We start from the raw sequence: 20,370 nt of genomic DNA, 5'->3' as shown, positions 1-20,370 counted from the left end.
AAGCCTGGTAGGCTACAGTCCATGGGGTCACAAAGAGTTGGACATGACTGAGTGACTTCACTTTCACTTATAGGTAAATAAATCAAATAGGTTTTCAAATGTGATTTATTGTACCATTTTTTTTTCTGTTACACTGCATTTTTACTACATATCTTAAAAAGTAGCACTGTAAAAGTGAAAGATTAAAAGAAAATAACTTACAATAATACTTGTTGGGACTTCACGAAGAGAGTATTCTGTTTTATTAGGAAGACTTTGATTGCCAACCAGCTCAAAAACAGCAGGATAAGATAACAGGTTCACCAGTGCTAGAAAAGACTAGGTGGGAAGAAAAACAACTGTTCAAATCATTCATTTTTTTTTCTCAGTCACATCCACTGAAGAGTCATTAATGCAAATGGGAGTTTTTAAAATAAGCCTAATCAACCCGTAAAACTGAAATATATGCTTCTATGACAAGTACAAAATAGTTAACATCAACAATAATCTATGTACTGACAATGCATAAAAACTATAAGAAAATGTAACTGAGAGTTGGAAAATGTTTTAAAATATCATGTATCTCTGACAGTTTGGTTCTGACAAAAATGAAATGATACATTTTTCTCATTCTTTGGATTGTTATATCTGATGTGTAAGAAAATATAATAATTCAGGGCTCTGGGGCAAGATGACAAATTCTATATATTACGGCACTCAGGTCACAAGGCTATTTTCAGCGTTTAACTGTTCATACATTCACTGGAAATTCAAGTAATCTATTAATAATTACAGTTAATTTGAAAAAGCTATGGCTTTTCCTATCAAAATCAGCTTGTTTTCTCATGCAATTTTACCAAGTTAATCTCTCCATGAAAACTTTAAGCTCCTGCTCTTCTCTCATTGACAAGAATCCGAATATTTTTCTCAGGCACAGGTCATTCTTTCGATGCCCTGTGTAAAAGTATGCAGTGGGTGCCCATTATTAAACATTAGATCTAAACTTCTTAGCATGACTTTCAAGGCACTTTATTGACACTTTTCTTCCCTTCAGTCTCAAAAGCCTCAGTTGCCATTAAGTTTCCTCAGCCTGAAATCATCACTGAAGTCAATCAAATCTGCCTGCAGTCTCCTTCAACTGACTGCCACATATACAAACTTTTCTTATCCTACTAAGGAGCTCCCTCTAGCCCTCCCATTGCCCTATTATGTTACTTTATAAGCTTTCAAAAGTTTGCCACATATTTTCTAGAAGGCTTTCTTATTAAGTTTATCCACATCTAGAAGCCCTATATTCTGTTAATACGTGAATATTTAGTTTTTATTATATTAATTGCACTTATTTGTAACTATTAAGTTTTCCTCTTGCCAGTTTAAAATGTTCACTAGTCTCAGAAATTTTGAAGATCAAACACATAAAGAATTTTTACTAAAATAAAAAATGATTATACTACCGAATGCAATCTACAGATTCAACGAGACCCCTATCAAATTACCAATGGCATTTGTCACAAAAATAGGACAAAAAACTTCACACTTCATATGGAAACACAAAAGACCCCGAATAGCCAAAGCAATCTTGAAAAGTAGAATGGAGCTGGAGGAATCAATCTTTCTGACTTCAGACTATACTACAAAGCCACAGTCATCAAGACAGTATGGTCTGGCACAAAAACAGAAATACAGACCAATGCAACAAGACAGAACCCCCAGAGATAAATCCACACACCTAAGGTTACCTTATTTTTAACAAAGGAGGCAAGAATATACAATGGGGCAAAAATAGCCTCTTCAATAAATGTTGCTGGGAAAACTGGACAGCTATGTGTAAAAGAATGAAATTAGAACACTTCCTAAAGTCCGTTATACACAGCTGCGTCTTTTTTCCTGTCTTGCATACAGGGTCGTCATTGCCATCTTTCTAAATTCCATATATATGTGTTAGTATACTGTATTGGTGTTTTTCTTTCTGGCTTACTTCACTCTGTATAATCGGCTCCAGTTTCATCCATCTCATCAGAACTGATTCAAAGAATTCTTTTTAACGGCTGAGTAATACTCCATTGTGTATATGTACCACGGCTTTCTTATCCATTCTTCTGCTGATGGACATCGAGGTTGTTTCCATGTCCTGGCTATTATAAACAGTGCTGCGAGGAACATTGGGGTACATGTGTCTCTTTCAATTCTGGTTTCCTCAGTGTGTATGCCCAGCAGTGGGATTGCTGGGTCATAAGGCAGTTCTATTTGCAATTTTTTAAGGAATCTCCACACTGTTCTCCATAGTGGCTGTACTAGTTTGCATTCCCACCAACAGTGTAGGAGGGTTCCCTTTTCTCCACACCCTCTCCAGCATTTATTGCTTGCAGATTTTTGGATCGCAGCCATTCTGACTGGTGTGAAGTGGTACCTCATTGTGGTTTTGATTTGCATTTCTCTGATAATGAGTGATGTTGAGCATCTTTTCATGTGTTTGTTAGCCATCCGTATGTCTTCTTTGGAGAAATGTCTATTTAGTTCTTTGGCCCATTTTTTGATTGGGTCGTTTATTTTTCTGGAATTGAGCTGCATAAGTTGCTTGTATATTTTTGAGATTAGTTGTTTGTCAGTTGCTTCATTTGCTATTACTTTCTCCCATTCCGAAGGCTGTCTTTTCACCTTGCTGATATTTTCCTTTGTTGTGCAGAAGCTTTTAATTTTAATTAGATCCCATTTGTTTATTTTTGCTTTTATTTCCAGAATTCTGGGAGGTGGATCATAGAGGATCCTGCTGTGATTTATGTCTGAGAGTGTTTTGCCTATGTTCTTCTCTAGGAGTTTTATAGTTTCTGGTCTTACATTTAGATCTTTAATCCATTTTGAGTTTATTTTTGTGTGCGGTGTTAGAAAGTGATCTAGTTTCATTCTTTTACAAGTGGTTGACCAGTTTTCCCAGCACCACTTGTTAAAGAGATTGTCTTTAGTCCATTGTATATTCTTGCCTCCTTTGTCAAAGATAAGGTGTCCATATGTGTGTAGATTTATCTCTGGGCTTTCTATTTTGTTCCATTGATCTATATGTCTGTCTTTGTGCCAGTACCATACTGTTTTGATGACTGTGGCTTTGTAGTAGAGCCTGAAGTCAGGCAAGTTGATTCCTCCAGTTCCATTCTTCTTTCTCAAGATTGCTTTGGCAATTCGAGGTTTTTTGTATTTCCATACAAATCTTGAAATTATTTGCTCTAGTTCTGTGATTGGAATTCTTCTGTTTTGTATAACACCTGTACCATTTAACATGAGCCCTTCAAGAGATTAACCAAGACATATAAATAAAAAGAGTTCTAGATGCCCATCACCTAGAGAGATTCCGCCTAGCCCCTAAGAGGTAGCTGGATAGCCAATGACGGGTAAGACCCTCAGAGGAGGGCAACCTAAGACAGGCACAGCCACAAGAGGGGCTGGCGAGGCTGGAGGTTGGCCGCCTACAGCTTTACGCCTTGCTCTACAAAACATCAATACAAATGTCTCGAGGGTTTGAATAAAATAAAAAAGGGGCAGATGAAGGGTTAATAGGGTAGCAGAGATGTGCCTGCAAACGGGTCTCTCTGCTCAGGCTGAGCGTCCTTGCATACGAGGCGTTCTGCCAAAGAGTCTGGATACAGCCTTGAGTTTAATGGTCCCTTGCAAACGAGGGAGCATTCCCTTCTTGAGATAAGAGGGAGATGAGGGCTTTGTGCAGACTCTGCAGTAGACAGAGATTTCACTCCCCTTTGCTGTACAATAACATGTATGCACCTGCACTGTACTGAAAAGGCTTATTCTTACAGTCTGGAATTCTGCCTGGGGGCTTTATAATAATAAACGGCAATTAGTTTGCCCAGTTCAAAAAAAAAAAAAAAAGAACACTTCCTAACACCATACACAGATATAAACTCAAAATGGATTAAAGACCTAAATGTAAGATCATAAACTCTAAAACTCTTAGAGGAAAACATAGGCAGAACACTCTGAGACATAAATCACACCAAGATCCTCTGTGATCTACCTCCTAGAGTAACAGAAATAAAAACAAAAATAAACAGTGGGACCTAGCTAAACTTAAAAGCTTTTGAACAGCAAAGGAAACTATAAGCAAGGTGAAAAGACAACCCTCGGAATGGGAGAAAATAATAGCAAATGAGACAACAGAATAAGGATTAATTTCCAAAATGCAGAAGCCACTCATACAAGTCAATACCAGAGAAACACCCAATCAAAAAAGTGGGAAAAATACCTAAATAGACATTTCTCCAAAGAAAATATACAGATGGATAACAAACACATGAAAAGATGCTCAACATCGCTCATTATTAGAGAAATGCAAATCAAACTATGATGAGATATCATCTCATACTGGTCAGAATGGCCATCGTCAAAATGTTTACAAACAATTAATGCTGGAGAGGGTGTGGAGAAAAGGGAACAGTCTTGCACTGTTGGTGGGAATGTAAATTGATACAGCCACTATGGAACTCAGTATGGAGATTCCTTAAAAAAACTAGGAATAAAGCCACTACAGGACCCAGCAATCCCACTATTAAGCATATACCCTGAGGAAACCAAAATTGAAAAAGACACATGTACCCCAAGGTTCACTGTGGCACCATTTACAATAGCTAGTACATGGAAGCAACCTAGATGTCCACTGACAAATCAATGAGTGAAGAAGCTGTGGTACATATATACAATGGAATGTTACTCAGCCATAAAAAGGAATCTATCTGGGCCAGTTCAAATGAGGTGGATGAACCTAGAGCCTATTAAATAGAGTGAAGTCAGTCAGAGAGAGAAAACAAATATCATATACTAATATATATACAGAATATGGAAATATGGTACTGATGCAATTATTTCCAGGGCAGCAATGGAGTTACAGACATAAAAAAACAGACTTATGGGCACGCGGGTGGGGGGCAGTGAGTAAGGAGAGGGTGGGATCTATGGAGAGAGTAACATGGAAACTTACATTAGTATATGTAAAATAGACAGCCAATGGGAATTTGCTGTATGACTCAGGGAGCTCAAACCAGGGCTCTGTAACAACCTAAAGGGGTGGGATGGGGAGTGAAGTGGGGGGAAGGTTCAAAGGGAAGGGACATATGTATACCTATGGCTGATTCATTTTAATGTTTGGCAGAAACCAGCACAATTCTGTAAAACAATTATCCTTCAATTTAAAAATCAATAAATTTTTAAAAAGGAAAGAAAAAAAAGAATTTTCACAAAAATCAGAACACTGAGATAATGGAAAGAATAGTTTAATTCAATTTCTCATTTAATAGATGAGAAAACTTGAGGACCAGAGAAGCGAAAGGGTCTTGGTCAAAGACATATAATCAAAAATTTGATAGCAGAACTAATTGCATTTCCTTATTTACAGGCTAAGATTACTCACAAAATAAATAATCTTCAGACACTATTTAACAGTATCACCCTAGCTCCACAGTCCTGGTTATTCAATAAAATTTTCTGTGGTGATGGAAATTTTATGTTCTAAACTGTACAATGTGATAGTCACTAGCTACATGACTACAGATAAGCACTTAAGATATGATTAATGTAATTGAGACTGAATTTTTACTTTTAGTTTTAATTTAAATTTACATAGCTATGTGTTATTGTCTAGCACACAGCAAAAGCAAAGCTATAGAGAGAAGGAAGGAGCAACTGGATTAAAACTTTTAAATGAACCTCTTTATATATGGAAGCTATGTCATTGTTTCCTAAAATTCAAATGACAATAAAATTAAGTCCCCCCAAAAAATAGAATTCACATATAAATGAAATCATATGGTATTTGTCTTTCTCAATCTGACTTTTCTCACTTAGTATAATACTTTCCGGGTCCACTCATGTCACAAATGGCAAGATCTCATTTTATTGTATAGCTGAGTAATATTTCATTCTATACCTATACCACATTTTCTTTATCCATTCATACATCAGTGAATGTTGAGTTTCATAAATGAATGTTGAGTTTTGTCAAAAGCTCTTTCTGTATCTCCTGAGATGATATGATTTTTATCCTTCAATTATTAATGTAGACTATCACAGCAACTAATTTTCAGATACTGAACCATCCTTGTAACCCTGGGATAAATCCACTTGATCATGGTGTATGACCCCTTTAATATATGGTTGAGTTTGATTTGCCAGTATTTTATTGAGGATTTTTGCAACTACCTTCAGTGATACTGCTCTCTATATTTTTTTCATAGTCTTGTTTCTGAATCAGGGTGATGTGGGCCTCACAGACTGAATTCTGAAATATTTCTTCATCTCAAACGTGGAATAGTTTAAGGAGAAGGATTAACTGTTTAAATGTCTGATATAATTCACCTGTGAAGCCATCTGATCCTAGGTTTTTGTCTGTTGGGAGTCTTTTAAAAATTACTAATTCAATTTCATTATTGGTCATCTGACTATTAATATTTTGTATTCCTGATTCAATCTTGAAAGATGGGTAAAATCCTAGAAATATACAATTTCTCCTAGGTTGTCCACTTAATTGGCATATAATTGTCCATAGTAATATCATGACTTCTGTGATACTAGTTGTAACTTCTTTTTCATTTCCAATCTATTTGGGTCCTCTCTTTTTTGGAGAAGTCTAGCTAAAGGTTTATTAATTTTATTTATCTTTCAAAAAATCAGCTGTTAGTTTTACTGATCTTTTCTATTGGTTTTGTAGTCTCTATTTCTGTTTCAATTTTTATTATTTCTTTCCTTCTATTACATCTGGGTTTGCTTGTTCTTTTTCTACTTTCACTTTTACTCTCTATTTCTGTTTCGATTTTTATTATTTCTTTCCTTCTATTAAATTTGGATTTGTTTGTTCTTTTTCTAGTTCCTTTAAGTCCACGTTTATTATTTTGTCTGATGTCTATGGTATTTATTAACTGAGAAAAATTATAGCATAAAATATAGTTCAGTTCAGTTGCTCAGTAGTGTCCAACTCTTTGTGACCCCATGAATCCCAGCATGCCAGGCCTCTCTGTCCATCACCAACTCCCGGAGTTCACTCAGACTCATGTCCATCGAGTCAGTGATGCCATCCAGCCATTTCATCCTCTGTCGTCCCCTTCTCCTCCTGCCCCCAATCCCTCCCAGCATCAGAGTCTTTTCCAATGAGTCAACTCTTTGCACGAGGTGGCCAAAGTTCTGGAGTTTCAGCTTCAGCATCATTCCCTCCAAAGAAATCCCAAATAAAATAAAGTAGGAATATCATAAAAAAAGAATGTCCTTGCAAGACAATTCCCAAGAAACACTGGTATTTCTGTCTGTTTATTTTAAAAACACAAAGTTAGAAATGAAAGAAAGGAGGGAAAGGACAAACTTAGGAAAGGCTGCTGATTGTAACTGAATATAGATTAAAGTCTGGATGAAGCAATTTGAGAGATACTTAAAATCTATACATTATTAGATAAATCATTTCTTACCTTTTGACAGCTTTGGTCAATTGGGTCCACTGGAGTAGATCTGGGATGGGTTACTCTAACATCATCTCTTCCACATTCCAGATTGGCCCATAATTCAGTTATAAGTGCATTAATAAACCCTAGGAAGAATTTTACATCATATTTATAGTATATTACTTCTTTGAATTGTGGTAGAAAGGCATAATTATCCTTCTGACGAGACTGTTCCACAATGACGAAAGACATACTTGAATCCTGTATAAGAAATAAACTCTAACCTTGGTAGAAATTAGTGCTGATATTGTTAATATATGCTTATGATAAAACTATGTAATGACTAAACTCTCATTATTATGAAACCATGTAATGACTAAACTCTCAAAACTATTCCCCTAGGGGACTGAATTTTGAGTCCCAGTTTTTAATCCTCTAGTCAATAATCTCTCAGCATGTTTTCCTAAAAAAAAGCAAAAAAGTTTACACGTTACTCTGCAAATGAGCTAACAGTGAAATGCAGCCTGGAAGGAGGCATCAGGAGGCACCATAAGCAACCAAAGAGTACATGTGTTCTCTTTCTCTAGTGTAACTATCCTTTTGTATTTCCATATGCTTAGAACAGTTCTCTATTTCATACAACTTTTGGTTCTATACAGTCTTCAAATTTTCCTGAGTCAGATACTACATATCTAAATGAAAGTGACCATTGAGTTTGATTATCAAATTCTTTTATGAGGAATCAAAGCATATGGAAAAGTGTAAAACAGAATACCTAATCATAAAATCAGTAATTTAGCAGTAACACATTAGAGCAGAATGGGTTTCTAGTGTAGCAAAATATATAGGCTCTGAAATCAAGACTATCAGCATTCAAATTACTAATCAATCTGCCAGCTTATTAAGTTATATATCCTTGAATCTTTTGAATTCTAACAGCATCAGTTCCCAATGTGAAAACTGAAAAAGTGCTACATTTGAAGGTTGCTGTAAAGTATAAATGAAACGATATACATAGAGTTCTTAATGCAGTATCTAAGACATCATAGGAACTCAGGCAGTGTCAGTCTTCCTTCCTTTGTCCTATGAAAAATTGCATTTAATCCTTTGAAGGAAAGCTGGATACTCTAAGGTTTAGAAGCTTAATGACTCGACCAACAGGGAAATCTGGGATTAAATCTAGTCTTCAAATGTTTCCATTAATGTGCCCTTGAGTACTATAAATAAATTTGATTTTATTCTAAGTAAAGCAGTAAGTGGTTCGCTTAGGACAGCTTCTGCCAAGAAATACGTTTCATAATATAAGCAGTCCAAATAAGTTAAGCCAAAAAATACTTAAGATTTAGGTACACCATAGAAAAATATTTTCATTTGAGGAGAGACTCAATAGTGACCACTGAGGTTATGATTCTTCACTTCTAAGGTTTAAATATAATCACAGCATCTCTATCAGAGACTACATCTGGTCTCTGGTGCAGGGTTCAGGTAACTTTACAATATATTAAGTCTTCAACATTTGAACATCTCAAAAATCCAATCTGTAGTAGATAATACATGCTGACTATAAACTCCAGAAATAGTGGTGAAAATTAAGTGGGTGAGAATCCTTCAAGAAAGGAAGAGAAAAGGGAATAAGAAAATGATATGTATGTGCGACAACTATTATGACTATAAATATTGATTCATATATAAAACACTGAAACGGAGCATTAAAGCCTATCAGATGGAACTATTCAAGAAAAGATGATATACTTTTGATTTATGAAGTAACGGGTTCTTAAAGCCATTAGGTATATCTTAGTTTAGGTTCATTATGTACCATTGTTCGGAGGAAAGAAAAAATTGTATATATTTTACAGAAAAAAAATTCCTAGTGAGATTTCATGGAAGAGAAAAGGAAATACCATTAACACTCTTTTACCTACGGCCTAACTTGGGAAGAAGAACTTCAGAGTGAAATAGCCGAGACTTGATCATGGCAGCTGAATTTTGTATCGACTGGCTCATTTTATTTAAATTATATTTTTAAAGAACTTACCTGAATTTTGTAGAGCTATCGCACCTGCTGCTGTTGATGCCACTTGTGTAACCAAAACTCCATAACCAAACTTTTTATGCCTGCTGATCTAATGTAAATAAGATAACATGAGAAGCAGGAAAACATAGCATGCTAATATTTTATTTACATTTTATATGCAGACTTACTGATTTTTTTATTAAAATGCTAGACAGTCTTTCAAGTAAAGATAATAAGAGCAGGAAAAAAAAAACTATAATGATCAGTGAGTTAATACTAACAAATATTTTTGACAATCTTATTTTTCAGAACTAGGCTCTGGTACCAGCACTAAAACTAAGAAGCTTCATGACCTTAAACAAGTCACTATGTCTCTAAGTCTCTTTATATATAAAATAAGGGAATTTGGACTAAATGAAAAGAGATTCCTTCTAACTCTTATTTCTGTTATCTTACTATTTTATCCTTTAATGGTTCTTCAATAATAAATTATCATTGATTAATCTGTATTGACTGCCAATTTTTATACTGGGCTTTCAAATAAACAGCTTTAAAAAGAACAATGGTATTTTCTTAAATATCATCCTTTTAGAGGCAATATGATTTTTTTTTCCCAAAGGAGAAAGTTATACACACATGCACACATAATCCTCATTTAATATACATTGTAGAAAACCAGAAATAATTGCTACTTCACAGAGAATATTATACATATACTCATGGTAAAGTTCAGAAGTATCTCTTAGCAAAAATCACAATAAGGAAATAACAAAGACACTATAAAATGTTCCTCCTTCCTCAGACTTCATAGGTCAGCCTGATCTTAGCCAAAGTGTTTGACTTCTAAATAGAGCTAACCATTTAGAATTTGTATTTTTCAACATTTTATTAAAAGGATCAGCATATATTTCAACCAAATATTTAAAATATAAACTATACATTCTGTTTTAAGGGCAAAAAAGGGGGGGAACTAAAAGACTGGAAAAAAATTAGGCTTATTTCTTCTATTTTTTTGCTGCTCACAACTATAAATTTGCCTTCCAAATCTCATTCTCCATGTTCCTTACTTTACCATCCATTAATTCAGCAAGTAGATAACATATAAGTACAGCAAAGTACATGCCTTTTTCCATGACAGGAAGAAAAACACCTTACTCATCAATCACCCCAAATGACCCTACTAATTCAGATACGTAGCCACAGGGGTCTCCCAATCAAAACAAAATACTAAAAAAGAAGAGGCAAAGAAAACCTTCAGCGAAGTTACAGGGGCTTCATTAAACAAGACTTAGATTTCATGGACACTGTTAAAATATAAGACCAGAATCTCAGTTCTAGAATTACTGCCATCAATAACTACATGTGTGAACACAGGCAGATCATTTATACCAGCTTGAATCTCAACATTATTTTCAGCAAAATTAAAGAAAGTCTAGCTGCTTTCTTACAAGACAACTCAGAGTCTAAATTTTCAAAAAATGTCTTGAATGGTATAAATTGATATTAAAGTATTATACTAAATTATATGGTTGTAATTTACTGAGGTCCAGGGAACATCTTCTATTATAACTAACAGCACAATACAAAGGAAGATCAGATTGCTTTAAATTTTATGATTATAAAAAAAAAATCATCTAATCCTAGGTGTATTATCACACTAGTAAAAAGTTGTGTCTGAATGGTCTCAAGCATCTGAATGAGAAAGAAAAATGTCTTCGAATTGCTTGAATATTTTCAGAAATGGAACAAAAATGAAAACCCAAATGGTTAACTGGCATACAAGGAGAAATTCAAACTCACCAACAGATCAAAACACAATTTATATAAACTTTAAAAGCCTGAAAACTTCTACATTTGCTATATTATGAATGTCTGTGTCCTGCAAAAATTCCTAAGTTGAAATCCTAAGCCCCAGAGGGGATGGTAGGAAGTGGGGCCTTTGGGAGGCTATTTGTGAAGGCAGAGAGTGATCATGAAAGGGATTAATGCTCTTCTATAAAAATAAATAAATAAAAGATCCCCAAAAGGCCCTAGCCCTTTCTGCTAAGCTACAATAAGAACATCAAGAAACAGCAACTTCCAGAGATAAAAGGAAACACTTTTAAAAGCATACCTATGCTGATTCACTTTCCTGTACAGTGGAAATCTACACAACATTGTAAAGCAACTATATCCCAATTAAAAAAAAAAAACAAAGCAAACAAAAACAACAGCAACAACAACAAAAAGTATACCTATGATCCTAAGAAGCTCTGAAGTCTAGGGATATTTACTGTAATAGCAAAAAAAAATGAACATATGTCAATGATCTCTGTGAGAAAGGCCTAGATTTTAAATTTAAACAGTAGCAATAATAAAAGCCCTCTACAAATATATTTATTTATTTCAAAATGTGAACCCTAAACTCTCATTGACACATTTAGACCCAAAAATGGAATTCCATTGAGTTTTAATATATCCAGATGTCTGATATATTTATAAAACATCTGGATGAATGAGTTTTTCAATTTCATTCAGTTGTTTCATCTTGTAAAATAGTCATAGATACCAATATCAACTCTAATGCTTTCTTGAAAAAATATCAAGTTAAATATTACAATGCTATATGAGTTTTTAATTGAAGTTTAATAATCTCTTGACACAAAGAAACCAAAATGATGTTCTTAATGTCTACAGAAACAAAAGTTCCTTTTGCCTGTGGCAGATGATAATTCGCACCTGTAATTTTTTTGCATATCGGTTGAACATAAATGTCACACATTCGTTGATGGCACCTGTTCTTTGAAGAAGCAGTAGTCCTTTGGGAGTGGCAGCAAAATTTAGTAAATCATCTAACAAATTCTCTTCCCAAGCCATACTGAAAGAGGTAAAAAGAAAGGTATAAATGTCTTTATTATTCTCAAAACTGGAAAAAAAAAAACAACTCAGCTTAATACTACCAACAATTAAATTTACAGAGAACACACTGGCTGCAAAGTATTTAACTGTTTGAAAATAAGATAAATAGCATGGCTTCCTTAACAGTGAGCTGTTATTCTTTTTTCTACTATCTAATAATTTTCCTTCACTAAATGAATCGAATATTAACTGCACATATCAGCATTTCATTATACCAAAATTCTCTCAACCAGGTCTTAATCTCATCCCACATCTCCTATTAAAATTCTGCTGTGCCTAAATTCCCCAAGCCCCAGCTCTCCATTATTTCTATACATCCTTTTCATTAAGGAGTATTTGTCTTTTGACTTTCTAAAGTAAATCAGGCACTTTATTTTCACTAGTTATTAGTTTTACTTTTGGAGAATGACATGTTTTTCCTCAGAATACTTCAAAAAGGCCAGCAGCATTCTCCAGAGAAAAAGAAAAGGACAACAACTCAAAACATTCAGAAGTCATACAGTAAACAGGAGAGTCGGAGCTAGAAATCTGGAACCACAGGAAGGGATATCAGCACTTCATCTGAAGTATCAAAGCAAGATAAAATTTTCTACCCATCCTATTCCTACTTGCTTGGAAAAACAAGCTGGATATTAAAATAGGTAAAAATCAAATGTTTATATGTACAATGAAACAGAGTGTGGAAATGTGTGCCCTTTTGTTGCCCAAGGAAGTTTCAGAAGTATGTTTTGAAACTGGTAAGAGATTTGAAATCCAGGACTTTTCTGATTAAAAAAGAAACAATCAGTACATGTTGACAGATTTGCATCAGTGGTGATCACAAACCAATGGTCAAAGATATAACCATGTTCAAACACAAAATAAATATCTCTTGGATAAAGAAGGACAAAGAAGTAGGACTGGTTTTGAAGTAAATACAGATGAGACAGAACATACTAAAAGCTTTCAAATACATCTAATCAAGAGTCCAAGAGAACAGAAGAAATATTTGAAAAATACTAAGAATTTTCTAGATCAAAGGTATCAGTCCAGTCTATTGATTAAAAAAAAAAAATCAAAGTACTAAGCAGGAGTTAACTATATCCCAATATAAAATTGAAAAAAAAAAGTTTTAAAGTATCAAGCAGGATAAACTTAAATCACTCAGAAGTAGCAAATATCCAAAGAAATAAATTAAAAGCTATGAGAGAAAAGATATAACCTATACAAGTGGTTATACTAACAGATTTATCAGTTACTACTTACTCCAGAAGACACTGGAGTAAAACCTCAAATAGTACCAAGAAAGGATGGTCTATCCAAACTTTTATGCCCAGATAAACTACCATTTAGAGGAGAGAAAATGTGAGACCTCAAAAGCTCTGAACAGGAGGTGGGGGTGGTTTGTGTGGGCTGGAAGGAGAATAGCTATTTTCAGACACAGAAAGATCAGTTTGCTTTCCTCAAAGTCTTAAGAACAATTAAACAGTTTAGTTCTATTACCTTAAGACCTATAGTTAGAAACTTAAAAACATCTTTCAGTAAGGGAAAAAAAGGAGCCTATCAGAAAGAATGGCCTACAAGCTTCAACAAATGGTGTAAAATAATAGATACAAATTTAATTTCTGTGTGAAGACATAAACTAGGTGATTAAAAATATTAAACCAAAATTCTAGATAACTATAACAAGACAGAACTATAGAGTATTTAAAGGAGCAGTAACTGGTCAAGGTATGTTAAACTCCATACTGCTTTTCAAAACATGATATAAATACCCAATTACTTTATACTTTCTTAGAAAAATATATGGTTAAATGTATATTGAGAAATTAGGAACAACCACTTAAAGAAACATAACAGTGATTTATAAAGTCAAAAGAAAGGGGAAAATAGGATAAAATGTACTGATCTAAGATAAGGAAGTAAAGGAGAAAGTAAAGAAAACAGAATAGAAATAGAAAATACAAAAAGAAAAATAAGACCCAAACATCAGCATTGCAAAAATGTAAAAAACTTAAAACTCATCTAATAAAAAATCAGAATTGTCAGATTGGATAAAAAATTCAAAATTTACTACTCTGAGTGACAGAAAATAAAGAGATTAAAAAAAATACTTTAATAGGCTGACCCAATCTCCATATAAGCTCCTTTTTCATCAACTCCCATACAGCAAGAAATGGCCATAGGGCACATCCAGCAAGATGTTCACAAAAATGTTAATGAGAAGAGATTTCTTTCCTAGATAAAAGTAAAGAATGAAAAGAAGCCATTTGTCTCTACAACCTTTTTCTTCTTTGAAAGCTGTGAGCTCTAGAGGTTAGCCATTGTGCAACCTTGAACGCAAAAAGAAAACATTAGTGATGTTTTCTCCTAAGAAAAGGAGGCTGGATCTCAAACTGCATCAATAAGTCAATGCCTGATAATATTTCATGAGATTTTTTTGCTTTATGAGAAGAAGAAAGCCTTACTGAGCTATCTGAAAATAGATATATCCTTAACTAATGTACTCTGCAAATACTAACTAAAGCAAAGTATATACACAATACTAGTATCATATAATATAAAACTTAATGGAAAGAAGTAATGAGATACTACCGTAAAAGTTCCCAAGAAACAGTGAATTTTTATGTTCCTAAGGGATTGGGGGTTGGAGGAGAAGGGGACAACAGAGGATGAGATGGCTGGATGGCATCACTGACTCAATGGACGTGAGTCTGAGTGGACTCCGGGAGTTGGTGATGGACAGGGAGGCCTGGCATGCTGCGATTCATGGGGTCGCAAAGAGTCGGACACGACTGAGTGACTGAACTGAACTGAAGAGCATAAAATGCAAGTATGTAAAACAAAACCCCAGAATTACAGAGAAAAATGGACAAATCAACTTTCAAAGTGAATGATTATACCTAAGCAGACAAAATATTGGTGGTGATATTAAAAAACTTGGAATATCTCTATCTACTTCCAATGAAGAACATAAAATAGTATTTTCAAGTAAAGACAGATTTTTAACTGATCCTGTACTACAACACAAAATCTCAACCCACCCAAAAGTATATATATCTACAATGTTTTCTGAAAAGAACAGAAATGAATTAGAAGTCAACAGTATAATACAGTAGTTAAAGAAAAAACTATATTTTGAAAGTTAAATACATTCCAAATATTTCATAGATTTAAAGGGCAAAATCAAGATAACAATATTTTTAAGAGCTTAATAATGGAAGTGTTACATATGAAAATGTATTAAAGTTAGAATGTCTGATGTAGATTTCTTCTATTGATATCCATTCTCAATTGTCTTTTCACTTGCTCTCCTATCCTACTGAAGTGAAAGGAGAGAAGATAGAGTAGGAAAGAGAACATCAGCAAAATCAAAACCTGGTCTTTGCATAAACTAATGCAAATAAATTGGTCAGGGGAAGCAATGGCTGCAAAAAATACTAAGAATAAAAAAATGAGAAATAATTACAGCTAAAGAATTGTCTAACATCACAAAAATACTTCAAACAAATTAACACCAATACAGCAAATATTCAGATTTAAAAATATGCTTTTTTAAAAAAATATAGTTAAAAATTATTCATTCAGAAATAAAAAATCTTGAATGAACCATTAGCCATTAAAGAAATTATGTTTTTAAAGAGTCTACTCTGACTCTCCAAAACGTAAAACACCGGCAAAAACTTGCAGGTTGTATCACACAATCCTGAGAAAGAGTTAATATATTTTAGTTTACTGTTTCTATTAACTTAGCATTTAACTCTTCCTTCAAATTACAATGAAAACACTCAATGTTTCAAAACGGAAAATCTAAGCTATAGAATTTGCCTCCTGTCTTTGGAGAACCCTTCCTCAGGACAACAGGTAACAATCTCACTGCTTTGTTAGCTTATGCGAACTCCAGTTTTTGAGTGGTCAGATATTAATAGAGGGTTAGACACTCTCATGGACTTAAGTTTTAGGTGTTTATTCATAGGCTGTTTTTGCAGACCAAAGATACCTGTTACTTCCCTGTTGAGATTTACCGAAGGCCCCGTGTAACTGGTCGGGGCAGGGTGGGCATGTTTGGTTTTTCTGATTATGTTCTTCTCTACAGTCACCCTAAGGATGGCCCCTAAGCAGTCTGTGAAGGTGAAAAGTGAAAGTGTTACTCCCTCAGCCGTGTACAATACTTCGAGACCCCATGGACCGTAGCCTGCCAGGCTTCTCTGTTCATGGGATTTTCCAGGCAAGAATACTGGAGTGGGTTGCCATTCCCTTCTCCAGGGGATCTTCCCAACCCAGGGATCGAACCTGTGACTCTGTACTGCAGGCAGATTCTTTACCATCTGAGCCACTAGGTAAGTCCCATATAGTCTTTAGTCATTGCAATCACTGATATCAAACTAGCCTTGAGAAATCTTACTTGGGGTTGCATTTCAATGTCCAGATTTAGGGATATCACCTATGATGACTACACAGTAGCTTCTACCTTCCGTATAGAATTGTAAGCACCAATAAATGAAAGGATGGAGAGGAAATCTCCAACATAAGCTCTGAGGAAATAAGATCAAATTACCTCACATTAGTCTGTCACAGGCTCAAAAATATAGATTTTAGCAACTCTTCATTTTACCTTCTTCAGTAAGACTGAGTAAATGTTATGGTCCATGTCATTATTTAGAAACCAGTGCCTGGTGGCAGGAGAGGTGTTATTCATTCTTTTATCCATTCAACCAAGCTATCAAGCACCTGCTACATGCCAGAGAAAGGCTAGTCTAGTTAACTGACCAAAATGGTTCTACACTGAAGTGTTACCAAACTACAAAGGAAAAATAATGCCCACACATACCAATGTTTCAAAAATACAAAAGATACTCAACTCCATGAGGTATTTTGATGACAAAAATGAAAACAGTTCTATTATATCAAAAACCATTAAACCTTTGTTTCTAAGAGTAATATCAGATGTTGAAGGAAACTCCTTTTCCTCTAGCATCAAGTTTACACATGGAGCACATTCCCCAGTTTAATACTGCTTGCCGCTCTTCACCTAATCACTCACTTTCCCCCTTGAAGGGACTCAGGAGACTTGTAGGAGGACTAAGAAGGCTAGGCTAGGTGATGCCTCTCCCCAAATCCAGCACTTCTTTGCAACCCAGGGACCTGTAGGAAGCACACAGTCTGCTCTGTTCTACTATGCAGTTATGGTTGATCTTTGAAAGCTCTGCTTCTGAGGGTGAGGAAAGTCTGACAGTTGATTGGGACAGAAATGTTCAGTTCAGTTCAGTCACTTAGAGTCATGTCCGACTCTTTGCAACCCCATGGTCTGCAGCACTCCAGGCCTCCCTGTCCATCACTAACTCCTGGAGTTTACTCAAACTCATGTCCCTTGAGTCAGTGATTCCATCCAACCATCTCATCTTCCGTCATCACCTTCTCCTCCCACCTTCAATCTTTCTCAGCATCAGGGTCTTTTCCAGTGAGTCCATTCTCCAGATCAGGTGGCTAAAGTTTAAGAGTTTCAGCTTCAGCATCAGTCCTTCCGATGAGTATTCAGGATTGATTTCCTTCAGGATTGGCTGATTAGATCTTGCAGTCCAAGGGACTCTCAGTCTTCTCCAACACCACAGTTAAAAAGCATCGATTCTCTGGCGCTCAGCTTCCTTTATAGTCAAACTCTTACATCCATACATGACTACTGTAAAAACTATAGCTTTCACTAGTCAGACCTTTGTTGGCAAAGTAATGTCTCTGCTTTTTAAGATGCTGACTAGGTTAGTCATGGCTCTTCTCCCATGGAGCAAGCATCTTTTAATTTCATGGTTGCAGTCACCATCTGCACTGATTTTGGAGCCCAAGAAAATAAAGTCTGTCACTGTTTCCATTGTTTCTCCATCTATTTGCCATGTAGTGATGGGACTGGATGCCATGATCTTCATTTTTTGAATGCTGAGTTTTAACTCAGCTTTTTCACTCTCCTCTTTCACTTTCATCAAGAGGCCCTCCAGTTCCTCTTCACTTTCTGCCAAAAGGGTGGTGTCATCTGCATATCTGAGGTTATTGATATTTCTCCCGGCAATCTTCATTCCAGCTTGTGATTCATCCAGCTTGGAAGTTCGCATGATGTACTCTGCATATAAAGTAAATAAGGCAGAGTGACAATATACAGCCTTGATGTGTTCCTTTCCCAATTTGGAAAAATTTGTTGTTCCATGTCCAGTTCTAACTGTTGCTTCTTGACCTGCATACAGGTTTCTTAGGATGCACGTAAGGTGGTCTAGTATTTCCACCTCTTGAAGAAGTTTTCAGTTTGCTGTGATCCACACAGCCAAAGTCTTTGGAGTAGTCAATAAAGCAGAAGTAGATGTTTTTTCTGGAACTCTCTTGCTTTTTTTCAATGTTCCAACGGATGTTGGCAATTTGATCTCTGCCTCCTCTGCCTTTTCTAAATCCAGCTTGAACACGTGGAAGTTCTCGGTTCATGTACTATTCATGTACATTCTCCAGGCTTGTAGAATTTTGAGCATTACTTTGCTGTTGTGTGAGATGAGTGCAATTGTGCAGTATTCTGAACATTCTCTGGCATTGCCCGTCTTTGGGATTGGAATGAAAACTGACCTTTTCCAGTCCTGTGGCCACTGCTGAGTTTTCCAAATTTGCGGGCATATTGAGTGCTGCACTTTCACAGCATCATCTTTTAGGATTTGAAATATCTCATCTGGAATTCCATTACCTCCACTAGCTTTGTTTGGAGTGATGCTTCCTAAGACCCACTTGATTTCACATTCCAGAATGTCTGGCTCTAGGTGAGTGATCACACTACTGTGGTTATCTGGGTCAGGAAGATCTTTTTTGTATAGTTCTTCTGTGTATTTTTGCCACTTTTTCTTAATATCTTCTGGTTAATGCATGGATTATGGTGGCTCAGACTGTAAAGAATCTGTCTGCCATGCAAGAGACCTGGTTTGTTCCTAGGGTCAGGAAAATCCCCTGGAGTAAGGAATGGCTACCCACTCCAGTATCCTTGCCTGGAAAACTCCATGCACAGAGAAGCATGGTGGGCTACAGTCTATGGACCACAAAGAGTCAGACAAGACTGAGTGACTCACAACACTTCCATGCTGCCTCTCACTTACAGCCCACTGACCACACTATGTCTTCCACCGGAAATAATGTTCTACCCTTTCTAGACAATTAATATCCACGTATTAACTTTAACTTACTTTAATTATAACTTCTTCTGGAAAGATTTCCCCAAGTTAGCCTGTATGAACCATCTATGATTTGTGTCATAAATTTAGCATACTATATTGCCATATTATATTTACTTATTTGTATTTTATACTATATAATAAGTTTTCTAAGGTATGTAGGCATCCACAGAACTCAGCAAAACATTCAGTCCAATAAATACCTAAATACATGAGTAGAAAATGAATGCATGAATGAAGACAATAAATCATAAATCAAAGAAAACAGACATAAAAATTACCTGAAAAATTAATTGCAGCAACATTTTTACTTACCCCTTCATGTAAGGAAAAAGTTGTAGTTAATTTAAGTTTCACAACTATATCAAAAAAAATTATAGCTGACATTTAGAAAATTAACTATTTGTTAAGCATTACACCATTAAGGAAATGAAAAAGATTTTGTTTGATTGACTGGCTTTTTTTTAGTTAAACAATGCCTATCTAAAGACACTTTTTTTTTTCAATTTCTCTAGACTACCACTTAAAACTCTAATTATCTTTTCAGATTATGCCAATATTCTATTAAAAAGAGACTCCATGAATATATGACCTTAATTTTAAAAAATATATATGTTTATATGGTTCCCATTAATCTGATTCCATATCCTATTGATAACTGTGGGAAAAAATATGAAAGCATCTAAATTAAAAAATTAGTATAGAGACTTCCCTGGTGGTCCAGTGGTTGAGAATCCGCCTGCCAATGCAAGGGTTCTATCCTTGCTCTGGCAAGATGCCACATGCAGCGGGGCAACTAAGGACATGGGCCACAATCACTGAGCCCCTGTGCCCTAGAGCCAGGGCTCCACAACAAGAGAAGTCACCAGAAAGG

The 20,370-nt window shown here is 35.3% G+C and overlaps 1 protein-coding gene across 1 annotated transcript in view; it reads right to left on the bottom strand.

Moving 5' to 3' along the window:
- The window catches only part of TBC1D32 (TBC1 domain family member 32), a 194,732-nt gene that overhangs the window by 112,613 nt on the left and 61,749 nt on the right, over nucleotides 1-20,370 (bottom strand). The window contains exons 18-21 of the mRNA XM_052645875.1: nucleotides 12,145-12,283; nucleotides 9,448-9,535; nucleotides 7,437-7,555; nucleotides 202-318 (exon numbers count right to left, since the gene is read on the bottom strand). Coding sequence (XP_052501835.1) covers nucleotides 202-318; nucleotides 7,437-7,555; nucleotides 9,448-9,535; nucleotides 12,145-12,283 — 463 coding nt within the window. The remainder of the gene's footprint in view (nucleotides 1-201; nucleotides 319-7,436; nucleotides 7,556-9,447; nucleotides 9,536-12,144; nucleotides 12,284-20,370) is intronic.

This window comes from Budorcas taxicolor, chromosome 9 (assembly GCF_023091745.1).
Source record: "Budorcas taxicolor isolate Tak-1 chromosome 9, Takin1.1, whole genome shotgun sequence".
NCBI lineage: Eukaryota > Metazoa > Chordata > Mammalia > Artiodactyla > Bovidae > Budorcas > Budorcas taxicolor.
The sequence above is the reverse complement of the archived record's forward strand: the minus strand, read 5'-3'. Positions and strand labels throughout refer to the sequence as shown.